The 17354-nt window shown below is 38.9% G+C and overlaps 1 protein-coding gene across 2 annotated transcripts; it reads left to right on the top strand.

Annotated features, from left to right (window-relative positions):
- Positions 1-311: 311 nt before the first annotated feature.
- vrk1 (VRK serine/threonine kinase 1) lies at positions 312-16982 on the top strand. 2 transcript variants are annotated; one of them, XM_053510590.1, is made up of 13 exons: positions 312-400; positions 3146-3305; positions 3403-3458; positions 3972-4041; positions 4572-4659; positions 4750-4858; positions 5317-5409; positions 8233-8365; positions 8512-8632; positions 9939-9997; positions 13760-13932; positions 15212-15305; positions 16692-16982. In XM_053510590.1, the coding sequence occupies exons 2-13, from the start codon at positions 3146-3148 to the stop codon at positions 16820-16822; spliced, it is 1287 nt and encodes a 428-aa protein (XP_053366565.1). In that variant the 5' UTR covers positions 312-400; the 3' UTR covers positions 16823-16982. The 2 variants fall into 2 exon arrangements, with proteins under 2 accessions (XP_053366565.1, XP_053366564.1); XM_053510589.1 differs by having other exon boundaries at positions 16689-16982.
- The last annotated feature ends 372 nt before the right edge of the window (positions 16983-17354 follow it).

Here is a 17354-nt window from a genome sequence, read left to right as displayed (position 1 = left end):
CATATATATATATATATAATGATCTCAATCACTTAAGTGTGACAAATATGCACCAAAAAACAGGAAGGGGGCCAATACTTTAGCACAGCACTGTATATATAGTGTATTTAGTTTTAGGGGAATATTTAGAATTATTTATATCACTTATTTCATTGACAAAAGATTAAAAACGGCAAAAGAACAATACAGACATTTATTTGAATACGTAAAACTACGAAATCGGACAATAAATCATCAAAACTACAACTCCCGACGCACACTGTGTTAAACAGGAAGTTGCGTTGGCCCCGTGTTGACCAATCAGGTGCCTGGGTTCACTTCCTCTCAGAGTGGAGTGCGGGAAGTTTGGAGCTGCTAAGCGGCTGTTTTTATTTGCACTTTGTACCCAGTTTGTGTACAGGTTTGTTTTATTTTATACTTGTTCACGGATAAACATTTGACAGAACCTTGTAAAGCTTTATACATTTTGTAGTTTAAGTTCGTATAAGTGTGAGGTTAGGTTTTTTTTTTTTTAAAGGCAAGGACGTTCTTTATTTGTTAGCTAAGTTAGCATGACAGTATTAGCTCAACGGACCAACTTCAACCGACCTGAGGGGAAAAACCGTCGCGTGCGCGCATTTTATATTTTTTTTTCCAAATATATATTCAGGTTTTATAATTAATAAGGTTTCCATCAGTGGAATAAAAAAAACGCTGGTTTGACCTGATATTTACGGGTGGAATGATAATTCTAGAAGGAAAGCGAAACTAACGTTAGGCTTATAATTTGCAAAACTGTTCGTAAACGTTATATTGCGAGAGTTCGCGAGATTCGACCGACAGCAGGTGATGTAAGCCAGTGCTCATAACTCCACTGAAGAGAAAGCAGCACCTTTGAATAGATTATTTTTTAAAAATTGCCTATTTGGACACATAACATCCAATGTATGTTGAGCATTATTTAAAATAGTAGTTTAAGGCAAGATGTCAAGACAAAAAGATTGTGTTTTTTTTCCATTCGGCACATCCTGCGACGGATACGCCCCATCCTGGAGCTATATTCATAGTTTTCGTGGCAGGTACTTAACAGGTCGAGTTGCCAGCCTGACATCCAGTTGTCATTCGCTTGCTTTGTGCAATTTGCAAATACTGAACCCGCATGCCTTTGGATTGCGGGAGGAAACTGGAGTGCACGGGGAGAACATGCACTCCATGCACACAGACCAAAGATGGGAATCGAACTCCGAACTTGCAGGTGCAAGGCAACAGTTCTTATTCGTCTTTCAGCTGCTATTTTTCGAGAGGTTACCACAGTTCTGGAGTACCAGTCTATTGATATGCACACAACTAGGCACATGTTTTTACTCCAGATGCCCTTCCTGATGCAACCCTTCTATTTTATCCGGACTTGATACTGGCAGTGCATCCAGTGGCTGGGATTTGGGCATTGGTTGGAAACTGAACCTGGTTGCAGTCCAGAATGCTTGTTTAGATGAGCCTTATGTTAGTGGGACATCACAGGTCCTGGGGCGGAGCTTTGTGAGTGAGGTGTGCGGGAGAAGTGATTATATGAATATGTGTAAGGTTTATATGCAGCTGGATTACGCCAATAATTTGAATAAAAATTCTAATTCTTAATGTCACGGAAATAAGTTTGTTAATCTTATCACTTACATTGAAGCAGCTTTAAACAATAGTTCCACCTTCTAGTAAAATCTTTTTGCAAAGAAAAAGTTGCACGCATGTTAAGGTTACCAAGGAACCTCAAAGTGCAACTTTTTCTGTTCTGAAGACTTTCCAGTATTGGAACACCTAGTATCTGTTACAGAATGCTGATAGTTAGAACTCCTTCCATAAACATTAGGTAAACATGTTCTTTAATAAACCTTTATAATATCAACAATTTAATGTTTGTTTTTTTTATTTAAAGTCACAGCTTTCTAAAAAAAAAAACGAATACATTAGGCTTAGATTAGGAAAAGTAGAGATGGAGGGATGTATGTAGTTATGAATGTATCTCTACACTAACTTTAAAATGGCGTTTTAAAAACTATTTTTACATTTATAATGGTAATGACATGGTCAATTGACCGTTGTCCTGAACTGGCCGGTTTTCACTTTGATTGGCCGTGATCGGCTGATCGGTGTCAGATATAAGCGATTCTGTGCAAGCTTCCGAGTGGCACAGCAAAGACCCCTTTTTATGGTGTTATGCTTCAAAAATCCATGTGCATTAAAAACCTCCAATCTACCTTTTTTCTCCAAACTCCATAAGCCAGTGTTCAGAACTGCACTGAAGACAAAGCACCATCTTTAAATAAATGATTTAAAAAATTTGCCTATTTGTACACATAACATCTAATCTTTAAAAAACATCCAATTATTAAAAAACATTCTACCTTTTTACTCCAAACTCTGTGAGTGAATTAGTCTTAAACCGAGCGTTTTGAGAATTTTAAGACATTTGAGGAGGTAAAACGTCACCGTTTTCTTTATAATTCTTTATAACCGTACAGCTGGCACACTCTTATTTGACACATTTCCATCCTATGTGGTAGCAGTGAATGAATTACTAAGTTAATAATTTGCTATTTTGCTTAGAAATTATAATTATGTTGGATGTATTTGAAGTTAGTTTGTGTTGTTTAAATGTGCTTGTTTTTTAACTGACAAAACTAATTTCAATAAGGAATAGGCTTTAAACTTTATATATACTTAAAAAAATATGAATAAAATCGCAATACTTATAGAAACTCAGTTTAAATTTAATCGGCACGTAGTTGTCGTGATAATATTGTATTGGAAGGCGTATTGTATCATCCCTAATTAAAAGCATATACTGCACAAGTCCCCGTTACTATAGAAACAATAAGAGAACAAGTGCATTATTAATTGTCATACCGTAGTGTTGCTGTTATAGAAAGTTAATCAACTAAAAATGAGAAATTTAAATGTAAACTAATCAATATGTCTCTCATGGAATTGTGTCCAACCATATGGGAGTACTGTTACTAACGTATCAGAAAATTAATATTAAGATATTATAATAAGCTGGAACATATGGGCACCCCATCAGGGTTTAGGTGAACCTGGACCCATCCTCTAGGGCAATTCAAAGCTAATCATCGCTTTTTATTTATTTTACTTTTAATTTAAACTGGTTTAGATGCCACCCAGAGCCAAAGCAGCTGGAAAAGCGAAAGGGCCGGCCAAGAGAAAGCTGGCTGAGGAGTTCCCGCCTGGAGAGGTTCTGACAGACACAGCTAAGAAAAGCTGGAGGCTCGGGACGCCTGTTGGTCAGGGAGGCTTCGGCATGTTGTATCTGGGTAAGAAGTTCTAAAAAAAAAAAAAAAGAGTCGACATTGTCATAAGACATAATTATATTATCGAAATATTGACCGCATAAATCTTCTTCACATTTAGCAAGCAACGATACAACCAATACTGTCGGAACCAACGCACAGTATGTCGTCAAAGTGGTGAGCATGAGTAAAGTGTTATAGCTTTTTTTTTTTAAACTAAGAATACTACCGTATGCTTCCTCCTGCAAACCTAGAACTGTCTTATTTATGGTCCAGCAACTTCTTTGGTCCCCTTTATACCTTCTTCAATGTATACTGTTATGGGAACATAATCAGTGACCAGGAAGTCTCATAAATGTCCAAAGTGAAGTTGTTTCTATTCCTATATCTTTGTCTTGTCTTTTACAAGATTTAAGTCATACGTTCTTTTTATTTTATTTTATTATAATTTCCATAGTAATAGCTCCTTCACACAAGCTTATATAAACGGTTTTACATATAAGTTTCATTTTTGACTAAGTTAATAATTGGTGAGTTGCCATGGTTATATAACAGAAAAATGTTTTAAAGTGAAAGTTGCCTATATAGGAAGTCCTATAATCACCTGAGTCCTGAGGTCCTTTCAACTGTTTTGTTCTAGAGTAAGTGTGACTTGCTGTTGTATCTGTTTCTCGTCTGCTTTCCTTGTAGGAGCCGAGCGATAATGGCCCTCTCTTCTCCGAGCTGAAGTTTTACATGCGAGCCGCTAAACCTGATCTAAGTACGCTCTCCTGACTCTTACCCTCTCTTTTCAGTCTCTGACTCACACTGATCGAAAAAAAAAAAATGGTCTCTTAATTAAGAAAAAAGTTCAGAGCTCAGTGTGCCACTCTTGTGGAGAAGCACAAACACGACTGGATGCCTTCGGTGCTACTTCTGGTCGCCCTGAGGTCACAGAAATGCGTTTTATTTAATAACAACCCAAATGTCACCTTCCCTTGACAATTAACTGTTATATTACTAAGCAATGCTTTTGGTTTATTCATTAGGATATTGTGACGTTGGTAAATATTTGTCCCACCAGCAGATTAGCTCGTGGCTGCCACTCTTGTCATCCCCGTGGGATTCTACCTTTATATTACTCTGAGCAGCAGCAAGTTTGTGTTTGTGCCTCATCATATGATTTTGCATGCAGTAGAGCTTGAACTCCCAGAATGCTGATCTCACGAGAAGTTGTTATTATGATAATAATATCTTATTGTTGATCTTTCTATATGTAAATTCATAAAAAGGTCCCTAACTTTGTTTCAGTCAGCGCTTGGATAAAGTCCCATAAATTGAAATACTTGGGGGTGCCAAAATATTGGGGATCAGGACTTCATGAGAAAGGAGGAAAGAGGTGAGGAGATCGGTGCTGTAATTTTTGGCAGAGATTCTATCGTCATAATGCGTAAAAAAATAAACAATAAGTGTCGATGTGATGTTTTAGGTACAGGTTCATGGTCATGGACCGGTTTGGAACAGATCTACAGAAGGTGTTTGAGGAAAGCGGCAAGATATTTCCACGGAAATTGGTTCTTCAGCTTGGCCTTAGACTTGTGAGTTACATTAAAAGAAAAGAAAAATCAATTTCCTTATTATAATTTTTTTTTCCAGCCAGCTCACTACTATCAAACAACATTTAACAACTGGGAGGATGAAGGCTAACATCTGCTTTCTCTGAGACAGCCAAACGCAATTTTTTCAAACTGCTGTCCGCCTTCTTCCGCCCACAGATTCCCATGATTGGCTAGTGTCGCTGTGATTGACCGGCGAGAAAGAATATATCATTGGAGCTGTCAATCTATTTATTTATTTGTTTATTTATATATTATTTCCCCCTGTTTGTTTTTTGCTTGATTTAAAATATAATGCTATAAAAATAATATAAAAACAAGCATAAGGACTGTTTGCAGGAGCTAATTGTATAGATCCTACATTTTAAATATAAGTGTATTATTTATGAACTAATTATCACTTCATTTCTCCCAACGACTTCCCCCTTTCTTGTCTCCAGCTCGACATCCTCGAGTACATCCATGAGCACGAATACGTCCATGCCGATATCAAAGCCTCCAACCTCCTGCTTTCCTATAAAAACCCCAATCAGGTTGGTTTTGGTTCTTAAGTTGTGGCTCTTCTATACCCCAATTGTTTACCAAGAACTAGGGACTTCTTCTGATAGGGATAGGGATATTTTGTCCTCATTCCTTTTCCTTTAATGGGAAATGTGTATCAGAGATCTGGTGCAGTGCCTTTTTTAAAAAAATTTATTTAGGCAACAAGATTTTTTAAAAGTATCATTGTGATAATTGCATGATTTCCTCCATCAATGGGAGATGATCTCAATCCATTAAATAAATTTTCGGGTTTCGGTTGCGTCACTTCTGCGTACATCACTGTGCATCGTTGCATTTGCATGGTGGTGGAAGCGCTATGCAACCTGGAATGTGAATCAAATCTTATGGGTTACTTTGTGTCCATGCATGATGCTTCATCCTAGTTAAGTCCGTTTACGTTAGGGCCAAAAATTATTTGCACTCTGACTGTAGAATTTATTTTAACTAACTTTTAATACAAATACATCAGTTTCTTGACAGAATCTTCTTGCTTTTTTATATACTTTTTTTTTACCATCTGAGAACAAGCTTTTGTATTCCCTCATTAAAAAATGTTTTAGACTGAGCTGCGAGCCACAAATGCACGTCCGTATTCTGTTCTTAATCAGAAGTGCTGCTTTCAGGAGACCAAACATGTGAAAGTTTGATGGAGCGAGATCAGGACTATAGGACTACTATACTTTCTGCAAAAACGTTTTTTTTACACCTCAAAACAAAATTTTTGCAGAAAGTAGACAGTGTGGACAGAAGTGTACATCGTCATGCAAGGTCATAGCGCCCTTGTCTAGCAGTCTCCTGTGTTTAATACGAAATTTAGGCTTCTGCTCTTCAATAAGTGGTTCTCAAAGTGTGGGGCGCGCCCCACTAGTGGGGAATACAGACATGACAGGAGGGAATTAGTGAAAAATAAGAGAGGAAATATATGTGGGTATCTTATTTGCCGGTTTATTTACGCAGCCATTGAATTCGGAGATGCGAATATAAAACTAAATTTACAGCCGTTACAAACCGGGTCAGTAGCGTACTGTATGTAGTGAGCGTAATAACTTCAATGGATACATTTGTTACATGGACCACAAAAAAGCAGGCGATTCAGCACTATCAGCCTAATCGACCAAAAAGCCAGCCGAAAGGAAAACATGATGAAGCCTATGAGACCCGTGTGTGTTTTGTGTCTTAAACCGCTGGCAGCAGACGGCACGAGACCCAACAAAGTAGGAAGACACTTAGAGACAACACACCCCAGTCACGTTAATAAGCCACTCAACTTCTTTAAAAGAAATTTCTAGATAAGTGACGAAGTAAGCCTGTTATAACAATTGCACATGTATTTTATCTGTTTTAAATTTGGTGTTATTTGATCTTATTGGTTTAGAAATTGATATTTCAATAAATAGTAAACTTGGCCGATTTCGTTATCATTTTGTTGACAAGTGGGGCTTGAAAATTCGCCCACCCCCTTAAGTGGGGAATGACAGAAAATGTTTGAGAACCACTGAATAAGCATCCCACTGTAATGAGCACTGTCGATTGTTGAATCTTTTTCCTGTTCCAATACTGGCCCTTGAGAATCCTAGAAAACTGTAAGCATTGATAAAATTTTCAGCTGATGGTTGACTTTTAAACTTTCTACGGAAAGCGGAATGAGACAATATGGAGAATAAATATATAGACACTGAACAGCATTTCATTGCTGAGTACCTGTACTATGCAATGACAATGAAGCTCTATCTATCTGTTTATCCATTGTATCATATGTATTCCAGCATTTCCGTAGATACAGAAAAAAATTACATTGTAATTTACATTTGTGAAGTTTTATTCCTACACCCAACCTCTGAGACACTTTCCCTTTTTCTCTTTCCTTAACAAGACATAATTTAAGCTTTTAATGTAAACAGTCGTTATTAAATGACTTGCAAGCCGAGTAACTGAAGCAAATAAAGGGAGGGGGGGCAGAGGCTGATGCACGGCCAAACATTTAATTTTAGAGATTAATAATGTATCAGCGGTGTATTATTAACCTGCTATTTTAAAACAAGGATTTAAAAAGTGGCCTCTTAAGATTAGTGGCTCAGCACTGGAAATAGTTTTTTCAGATATATATATATATATATATATATATACATATACATACACACATACTACCGTTCAAAAGTTTGGGGTCACTTTCTAACTGCATTATCATTCCTGATTTTTTATTCTTTTTACATTGTAAAGGAATGCTAAAGGCGTCCAAAAATGCATTAATCTCCTTTGAACAGTTAATGGTGAGATGTATGTGATACTTATGCTTTGTAAAGACTTCATAACGCCTCTAATCTGAGGTGCTGTTAATTGGTAATTTTTCAGGCTGATGACTCTAAATGAGCTTTTCGTCTGCGGCAGAGGTAGGTTTTGGTCTCACCCTCCTGGGGTGCCTTCATGAGAGCCAGTTCCATTATAGTGCTTGACGGATTTTGCAAATGCACTTGACAATACTGTTCTTGCAAGAACTATTACAGGAAGGCTGACCTGTGTCTTAAACTGTTGTTTTTGTTGTTGTTACGTAATTACCTAATTCCATATGTGTTATTTTATAGTTTTGAAATCCCCAGTATTGTTGTAGAAGTAGAAAATAAATCACCAAACAAAAACAAAGACATTTGCAAGTGACCCCAAACTTTTGAACGGTAGTGTGTGTGTGTGTGTGTGTGTGTATATATATTTATAGATATATATTTATATATATATATATATATATATATATATATATATACATTTGTATGTAACATTGCTTGTTTATCATTCTAAAACTGTTAATTTTGTGACAGGTTTACTTGGTGGATTACGGTCTGGCGTACAGGTACTTGCCGCAAGGTGTGCCAAAGGAATACAAAGAGGACCCAAAAAAATGCCATGACGGGACCATTGAATTTACCAGCATTGATGCACATCATGGAGTTTGTGTGTATATCTTTATTAATTAATTAATAAATTAATATGAGTAAATTATACCTGGCTTGGTTAGCCCACAGGGCAAGGGGAAGCTCCTGTGTCATGTGTAGGATGCTAATCAGCTTATTTTTAATCATGGTTTTGCTTTTTCACAGCTCCCTCCAGAAGAGGCGACCTTGAAATCCTGCTTTACTGCATGATCCAGTGGCTGTGCGGCTGTCTACCATGGGAGGATGATCTCAAGAACCTGGATTACGTCAGAGACTCAAAAATACGGTGGGTTTAAAGCTTTCACTCCTAAGTCATAAGAGATGTCAGGACAGACCAGAGTGACTCACAGGTTCAGAGTGTCACCTTGGTGATGTATTTATTGATATATATATATTTTTGTATTCTGCCATTTTAGAGCCATGGTATTAAAGTAGTGGTAGTAGTAAAGTAGTCTTAGTGGGGGGAAGCATTTTTAAGGCTAACTAAGAAATTTTCAAAATTTTATAATTGGTGCCATGATAATATGGTATGCGGCAAAATATACAGTACGAAAACTCGGACACGCATTTGGATTTGCCGACAGGGCATAGTTCCAGTCTTACGTGTTTCTAATACTGAAAAGAAAGTTGTGTGGTGCAGTTGTTGTGGGAAGGGAAAAGGATTCATAAGTAAGTATTATTTCTGCTCATATGGAAGTGTGAAGAACAATTCCTTCCTATACTTATCCCATTCCCCCGATCTAACACCACATGAGGCCTACTTGTGGAGAATATTAAAGGAGAGTGTGTCCAACTGTGAAGATCCGCCAAGAACTGTGCCTGCATTATGTGGGCAAATCGTCTCCTTTTGCTGGAATCTGCAGCAGCAACCTTTGTTCTGGGAATCCTGGTTGAGAATCTACGCTAAGACTGACCACTACGTGAACACTATTATATAGAGCGAGGCACTGCAAACACACTTCCATCACTTACACTTCAAACGCATACCGTGGTAAATCAACACGTTAATAATATGTATTTTAGTTTATTTGAGCAGAAAAAAAGACAACAAGGTAATATTTGTTTTTACATTTCAGTACTGTATATTTTAGCGCACACTGTAATACATGCTGCCCACTGGTGGATGGATGGGTGGGTGGATGGGTGGATGGGTGGATGGATGGATGGATGGATGGTTGGTAGGTAAGGCAATGTTCATTCAGCTATAATGAAGTCCCTTTGCCTGGTAGTTTTCTAGCATTTAGCTAGCTAACAAGGACTCAAGCTAACACAGCTCCAGTGTTAACACAGTGACACAATTACTGGATGTTGGTCGCCAGATGCTTCCTTTTTAAGATTCAGAAGTCAAGATCCACACATTTTCTGGTGCATTAGACAGGGCAGGACAACACAGGGTAGCATATTATTCACACCTTATTGCATTTTTAACGAAGATTACAGGTGTTACCAGGCCATTTTTGTATTATTTAACAATTTATATCTTATTTAATGCTATCTCAGAAATAATATTTAATATTAACAAAAAATATAACTTGGTAGGAAATTTTTATGCATTAATGTTTTTATATTATTATTTTTTTTACTTTTTTCAGAGGTCGTGAAGATATCAAAGCTTTTATGAAGAGCTGTTTTACTGCCGGGAATGAACCAGGTGAGAGAAATGCTCAGTAACACACCAGCACTGGGCAAATCAATGTTTTAGAAGAAAACATGGGGTTGTTTATTATTATTGCTGATTCGTTTATTTATATAATATTTTAATATTATGATATTATATCAATCTTCAAAGACTGCACCCATCGCTTCACCTCGATCCCCATCCAATCATCCTCAAGACTTCATACTCGAATGCTCTACGACAGGCTCCATCTCGCGTCTCATCTCCAAGAAATGTATTATTATGAGCATCCTCTTGCGCGTAAGCTACAAATAAAACACTCATACCACAGGTTGTTTAAAGCCAAAATATTCTGCACTGAACTCCAGAGCTTTTAAAAAGCACCTGTGATGAGTGCAGAAAAGGTGTGCGAGCCAAGCATTAATTGGTCTGAAGCACTTCCTGATCCTGCTTCCGTAATGAGTGCACAGCCGTTGATTTAGCAATAGCGAGAGCTAATGGATCGACCCCCGCGCTAATTCCATACAACTTCTCACTCCAGCTTCAGAGCGAGCGTGACCACTTTACTGCGGACAAGGAGCGCAAAAGAACCTCGTCTGTAATGAGCTAGTCATTATGTTATGATGTGCACATGAGATTTATCCCTAAATTGTATTTCTTGTGGAAAAAAAAGTACAGGCTTAATATCAGAATTGTGTTACATAAAAACATTAAGAATGCAACACAGTTTTTATCCTCTGTGTCTTTTTGGCCTGGTAAAAAACTAAGCCATATTTAAATAGCATCGCTTGAGTCCAGTCATTTTGTGGAAATAACCTCCATGACACAAAATCCTCACCTGCGTATGCATCTCTCCTCGTTTCAGTCCACACACGCTTACGTACTCTGTAACTCGCAGTTACTTTTGCACAACTTCAGGACTCGTTCCCTTTTTTTTTTTTTTTTTTTTTTAAATCAAAAGCGTCAGAGGAGCCGTTTGCTTGCAATGTGATGCGATGGCACTTCTGAAGCTCAGTGACAGGCGCACAGCAGAAGGAGAGAACCCTCCTCAGGCTGTTGTCTTGCTTGCGAGCGTCTCTTCCCAATGCCGGGGTGACGGGAGGCAGGCGTGTTTAGCGAGGCCATCATGGCTAATTCTGTTTGGTGTGACAATTTGAGCAGCCGACGATAAACAACAGTTCGCGAGCAGCGAAGTATAAGAAACAGCGTGTGATGTTTTGTCGCCCTTTTTTTCCACTAAACTTAGCCTGAAGGTCAGAGTGCCAGCGCCTGCTGCGAGGAAACTCCGGTGCAGGAAGTATGCCCGATTCCCGGCGCAGTGTTAAACACACATCTTCCTCTTTTATCGGTTTGTGAAATGGAAATGGCTCTTTACACAGAGGCGGGCCAAAAGTTCTACTTTCTGCCTGTCTCACAGTCCGTAATGTGTAGTTCACCGCTGCCGCATAGCAACACACATCATTGAATATGCAATCAGGTTCATAAGTAACTGGACACTAAGACACTATGGGAGTCTATTGTGGCCTGTTTTAGTTATTTTTCGAGATATGACTCCAGGTGTTGTTCAGAAGTTTTGGTAGCTATTCATGTGGATGTTGTGGGTGTTGATGCAGTGAAGGAGGCCAATATTACGCAGAAAAACAAAACAGACATATCAGAGAGATAAAAGCAACCTTACCATTGACCAAATAAACAGTTTGTTATATTTTTTAAAAGAAAGAAAACACACAGGCAAGCACAGCAACACTCAAACCTAAAGTGGATGATATAGTTATTTGTCTTGATGAAGAAAAACCTAGGGAAAAAACAACCTTGAGAACGTAGGGTCGCTAGACATTTTTTCCAAACTAGATGTTTTCTCTAAAAGGTATCTACAGTCGAGAGACCCCTTCATAAACTTGCGTGTGCCTCACTGGTGTGAATAAATCAGTTCAGGAGCACAATAATAGAAAATGGCTATCCTGTAAAGCTGTCCCAATGGTGAATAATGTAATCCTATAGTTTTTTTTTTATGTGTGTGAATGAGAGGAACCCGAGAGGAACAGTGAGGATGACGAGGATACAGGGAGCAGAGGTAAAGAAGGTGCAGGACTTTAAGTACTTAGAGGCGGGTACAGGCAGGTTGGAATGGGTGGAGAAAAGTTTCAGGTGTGTTGTGCAATAAAAGAGTATCAGCGAGAATGAAAGGAAAGATGTACAGGACAGTGGTGAGACCAGCAATGCTCTATGGCTTAGAGACAGTGTCACTAAAGAAAAGACAGGAGGCAGAGTTAAAGGTAGCAGAGCTGAGGATGTTAAGGTTCTCCTTGGGAGTGACAAGGATGGATAGGATCAAGAATGAGTTCATCAGAGGGACAACCCATGTTAAATGTTTTGGGGATGAAGTCAGAGAGGCCAGATTGAGGTGGTTTGGACATGTTCAGAGGAGAGATAATAAATATATATATATCGGTAGAAGGATGCTGAGGTTTGAACTGCCAAGCAGGAGGTCTAGAGGAAGACCAAAGAGGAAATTTATGGATGCAGTGAGAGCGGAAATCCAACTTACAAACGTGCTTCCATAACGGAACTCAGTCATAATTTGGGACTGTACGTTTATCTCAAGATGTAATTCTACAGGGAACATTTAAGAACAGATACAGATTAGGCTTCTATTATTATTATTATTATTATTAGGCTTACCTCAAAGAAGAAACTCTCAAGAAAAAGCCTGCTGAGTTTTATGTAAGATTAACTAGATTGTTTCAGAATTAGAAGATCATTTAGAGAAAGGAAAGGAAGGGCTTGCGTTCCAAAGCATACCGCCAAACATGGAGGCGTGTCTTATGGCATGAGTGTGTATGGATGCCAGTGGAGCTGAGTCTCCGGTGTTTACTGAAAGCTCTACTTTCTGCTCAGATTCAGTCAAAGGCTGCAAAACCAATTAGACTGATAGGCACATCACAGTAAAGACAAATAATGATTTAAAAGGTACAGCGAAAGCAACCTAAGACGTTCCTAAGCCATTTGCTCATCAATTAACAAAACCGAAGGTTGAAAGACCCACAAACAAGCAGTGACTTAGAGGAGGCTGCAGTAAAGCAAAGGCAAAGTAGCTTGATGGAGATAACTTAGCATTTGCTGGTTGTGGATTCTGTTATGTTTGCACAAGTGGAATTCCTAAATGCTTATTGCAGTATTTTAGTTAAACATCTGGTGTCAAAGCTGAAACTCTGTTTCATTTCTAGACTGGTGTGGTGAAAAGACAAAAATAGACAAAACAAAGTCACTGTCTAAATAATTTGGGCCCACCTGTATGTGCGCAGGAAAACATTTGGATGCAAACTGCTTCTTCAGCAGTATGAGAAGAAGTATTTTATTTGTTATAGCCAAGTCAGCTTGGCAAAAAAACACAACACGCGCTTGTTTCTGAATCTGTGTTAAAAAATATATATAGTTTTACCCACTGACTTGTTATGAAACTCAGAAGCTTCACACATACATTAATCTGCCAGTGTTACGTGTACTATGGAAATCCCAGTTAAAAAAAAAATGCGGTATTTGCATATGGTTATTTAAACAGCTGATTTCTGTTTAATTATTAAAGCAGAATGCAGCATTGCTATGAAGCTGACATGGCGTCTCGAAGGTCTATAAGTACGTTTTTGACACGTTCACACTTGGTACTGAGTGTAAAGGTAAACCGTGAGCAGTGGTAAAATCAATAATGCACACAGGCAGAACATCGTCATGTAAATCAAATCCGCTCCCTGAGAGCTTTTCTAACGAACCCTAACATGCGCCTCTGTCTTTCAGATGAATTGATAAAGTTCATGGAGGTTGTGAAGAAGCTGGACTACAACGAGAAACCCGACTACCAGAAGCTGCGCAAAATTTTGCAGCAGGGACTAAAAAGCATCGGAGCCACTGATGATGACAAGCTGGACTTCTCAGACTCTGTGGCTGTTGCAGGGCCGTCCTCGGCCAGGGTGAGACAAGTGGCACGAATGTCAGAAGCTATTTTATTCAAAAGGAAATGCTATGGGTTGGTTCATCTGCGAACCCCACAACTTTATCAGATGTTTTAGTTAAGTGACTTTTAGTGAAAAAAGAAATGCGTCCATTCCCTAAAACACGGCAGTTTCTCTTATGTCCTATTGACCTTGTACCTTTGGACTTAACAGAAGTCATGTGGTATAAGAAGGTATCTGATTATTTTCTTGCGTCCATCTAAAAAAAAAAAAAACACACACACAGTGAACAAAGACTTCAGCTCCTCCCTCTGTGAGGACCTGAGTGCCTGTGTTTATTCCCTACTAATGTATCACAAATTTGCTGACACAGTAACCTCGGAGTAAGCGCAGGCCGGCAATCAGCGTACCGCTCGCACTCACGACACGGGTGGCGACGGACTCTCATCGCCTTTCCACAATGCCGTTTGCATATGGAAGGTGCCACCAGGGAGCTGGCCCGTGCCAGCTGAGGGTTACCTGCCCACTGCAGTTATTGTATGTAATTATCGAGCCAATCTGTTCAGCTCAGCGGGGTCTGGATGGTAATCATGAGGCAGCAATTGGCAAAATGGAAAGGAAATGTGAGGAGGGGATGGAAAGGAAAGGGGGGGGTTAAAAAAAAAGGGGAAGGGATGATGGTTCGAGTCCGAAAGATGGGCGAGCATTCATTACGCAGTCTGAGTGGAGGACAGGGGGAATTTGATTGCTGTCGTTAAGTGCATCTTCTAGCTAACCCCGAGTTCAGTCTGTGTGATTTTTTTTTTTCCCTCCCGTTTGCTCCTCTTGCCATCCCTCGCTCGAATTAGCACCGAACAGGATCCGAAACGGAGAAAGCCTTGTAATAAATGAACTTAAAATATAAACGATTGTTTGCCAGCTTTAAACGCTGAATGAAATTGCGTCTCTGACCTGTAATCTCGAGTCACGGATATAACCTTGAAAATCCGAATCACTCTAAGCGGTATTAAAATAGACCTATTGTGTTTGATATTTCAATGATTTTTTTTTTTCTTTTTCCTTCCCTTGCCGGATTTTTTATTTATTTTTTTAGCTGGGGTGGAGAGCTTGGGAGCAGAGTCGTAATTACATTTGCTCAGACGTCATGCTTAAGGCTTAAGGCACACGTAATAGTTTCCTCACGTATCACAGAGGAAAGGTCCCTTTTTAATATTAGATTCAAGCTCCCCCTAAGGATGCTGTAGGCAAGTGATTTGACCATTTCTTTTCTATCCCTCTCTTTTTTTCTGTTTTGAAGACTACTAAGCGTAAGAAAGGAGAAGAAAAAGAGCCATCTAATGATGAAACTGATGAGTCTTCTGCAAAGAAGAGACGCCCGGATCCGAAGAAGGGTAAGTGCTCTCTTCCAAAGTGCAGTCAGTTTACCTATGTTCTCCCACTGACTAGATTACGTTAGTGTAGATTAGATTCCTGATGCACTGAATCAACACAGGATTCAAGTTTATTCATAAATTCCTTTTAAAGATCTTCAATTCTAGGATTTTTTTCCCCCTTTAAAATATAAATATGACAGGATCAGTTTGTTACTTTTGCAGTGTCCCCCTTTATCTTGTATCCTGTAGCTTTAAAAGAAAGAACGAGAAAAAAGAGGTTTATGTGACGAATGTGAGCACTGCAGCTCCTAAATCAAATTCTACTAGAAAACTAATCAAGATCATGATTTTAATTTGTTCTGGACTTCTGAAGGGTCTATATCAGCGCCTGATTATACCTAGAGCTGTATATCATGGGTAGATTGTCGATTCATGTGATTTTGGGGCCCTGCGATTTTCTATATAATTTAATGACACTTAAGTTTACTGTCTAAATTTGGCCAGGCAGATATATTTCTAACACGTTTTGAAATATTTAAAGAGGAAGATTTTTTTTATCTTCATGTTTCTCAGCTTGTTATGAAGCTGGGGATAGAGTGCAGGTCAGCCATGCTATGGCTGCCCCAGAGCAGACAGACAGGGTTAAGGGCCTTTCTCAAGGGCCCAACATTGGCAGCTTGGTGGAGCTGCGGCTTGAACCATGCCATCCTTCTGACCCAGGGCCTGCTCAGCTACCACTGCCACTAAACTACTTAAGCTACTATAAGTATTTAACATTTAAAACACAGTGTAACTTAATTTATTTTATTTTTTATGGTATGTCTCATACGAAGCCATTTTTCCCTGACAATTTTCTGCTCCACATTCCAGTCCAGTAGGTGGTAGTATTGCATCAAACGCCTGTAAACACAGAAGGCGAAGAAGACTTAATATTCTCGCAAAACATGAGTATTTGCAGAAGATAAAAACCATTTTTTTAAAGCCCGTTTAACTTTCCTCAAAATAATTTAACCTAACCTAAAGCATTTAAAAAAAGTGTGATTCTAAAATGGGACGATTATATGTATAACTGATTAAATTGCAAAGTGGGAATTGTAACACAAAAAGTAGTTTTTTACATTAAACCACCTTTGGTCGAAATTCTAAGAAACACGCTAACTGAAAACAATTGAGATTTCAAAAGCTGGTTTTCAATATGTACAGTACATATTTTGTTTAATAAAAAAAAGAAAAAAAGATTTTATAATATAGATATTCATAAAGCCAGACACCTTTTCTCCATGGCGTGTAACAATGACAGGAATCCTAATTCTAAGTTTTGTTTCGAATTTTTTTGGAAAGAAAATATCCATATCTTAATGTTTATACATCACATTAAGATTGTTATTTATCTTTGTGCAGCAGCGATCGGCACGAAGAAGAAGGCCAGCGCGAAGAAGTCTGTTCCAAAGCAGTCCGAGGAAGAGGCGTCGACTTCATCCTCCGCCACACTGGAAGTAAAGAAAACTCGTGTCAGGGCCAAGAAGACCAAATAGTTCTTCTCTTTTAAACTGTTACAACTTCTGTTCCACATTTTAACTCTATTCTCGATTAGTTCCTGGTTGTACATGTTCGTTTCTGTAACTTTTTTTTTTTTTTGTTCTACAAGATGTTGAGTACGTTCTCAGTAAAATAATAAATAACCAAAAAAAAGTATGCTTGCTTTGAGTAGCGAGTTATTTTCATCCCCTTTGTAATGGCTTGAATAATCAGGCCCGTGCCGACGAGGTCCAGGGGGGATTGCTTTGCCCTCGATAAGTAAATCCCCGAAGGAGCTCGCAGAGTGCCGACTCTTTCCACGCCGCATCCCATTCCTCTCTCTCTGCAAAATGAAAGACGAGGTGCGCCTTGCACTCTTTCTCTCTCTCTCTTTCTCTGCTCTTTGATCCCGGAGCTGAGACGCTCTTCAGGGAAAGAGGCTGCCTGTGCGCCTTACCTCTCCTCTCTTCCACCATTTGATCAGGAGAAGACAAAAGGCGAACACTTGGGTCCCGCTGTTTGTCACTCCAGAGCTCAAGTCTTCCTTTC

Source organism: Clarias gariepinus, chromosome 13 (genome assembly GCF_024256425.1).
Source record: "Clarias gariepinus isolate MV-2021 ecotype Netherlands chromosome 13, CGAR_prim_01v2, whole genome shotgun sequence".
NCBI classification, from domain to species: domain Eukaryota; kingdom Metazoa; phylum Chordata; class Actinopteri; order Siluriformes; family Clariidae; genus Clarias; species Clarias gariepinus.
This window is presented reverse-complemented; position numbering and strand designations above follow the sequence as displayed.

Bases quoted from the DNA above. Each gene is read 5' to 3' on its own strand.
- vrk1 (XM_053510589.1), top strand. From the start codon at position 3,146: ATGCCACCCAGAGCCAAAGCAGCTGGAAAAGCGAAAGGGCCGGCCAAG. The intron at 3,306-3,402 runs GTAAGAAGTTCT...CTTCACATTTAG, and splicing joins CTTCGGCATGTTGTATCTGG to CAAGCAACGATACAACCAAT. The intron at 13,933-15,211 runs GTGAGACAAGTG...TCTGTTTTGAAG, and splicing joins CAGGGCCGTCCTCGGCCAGG to ACTACTAAGCGTAAGAAAGG.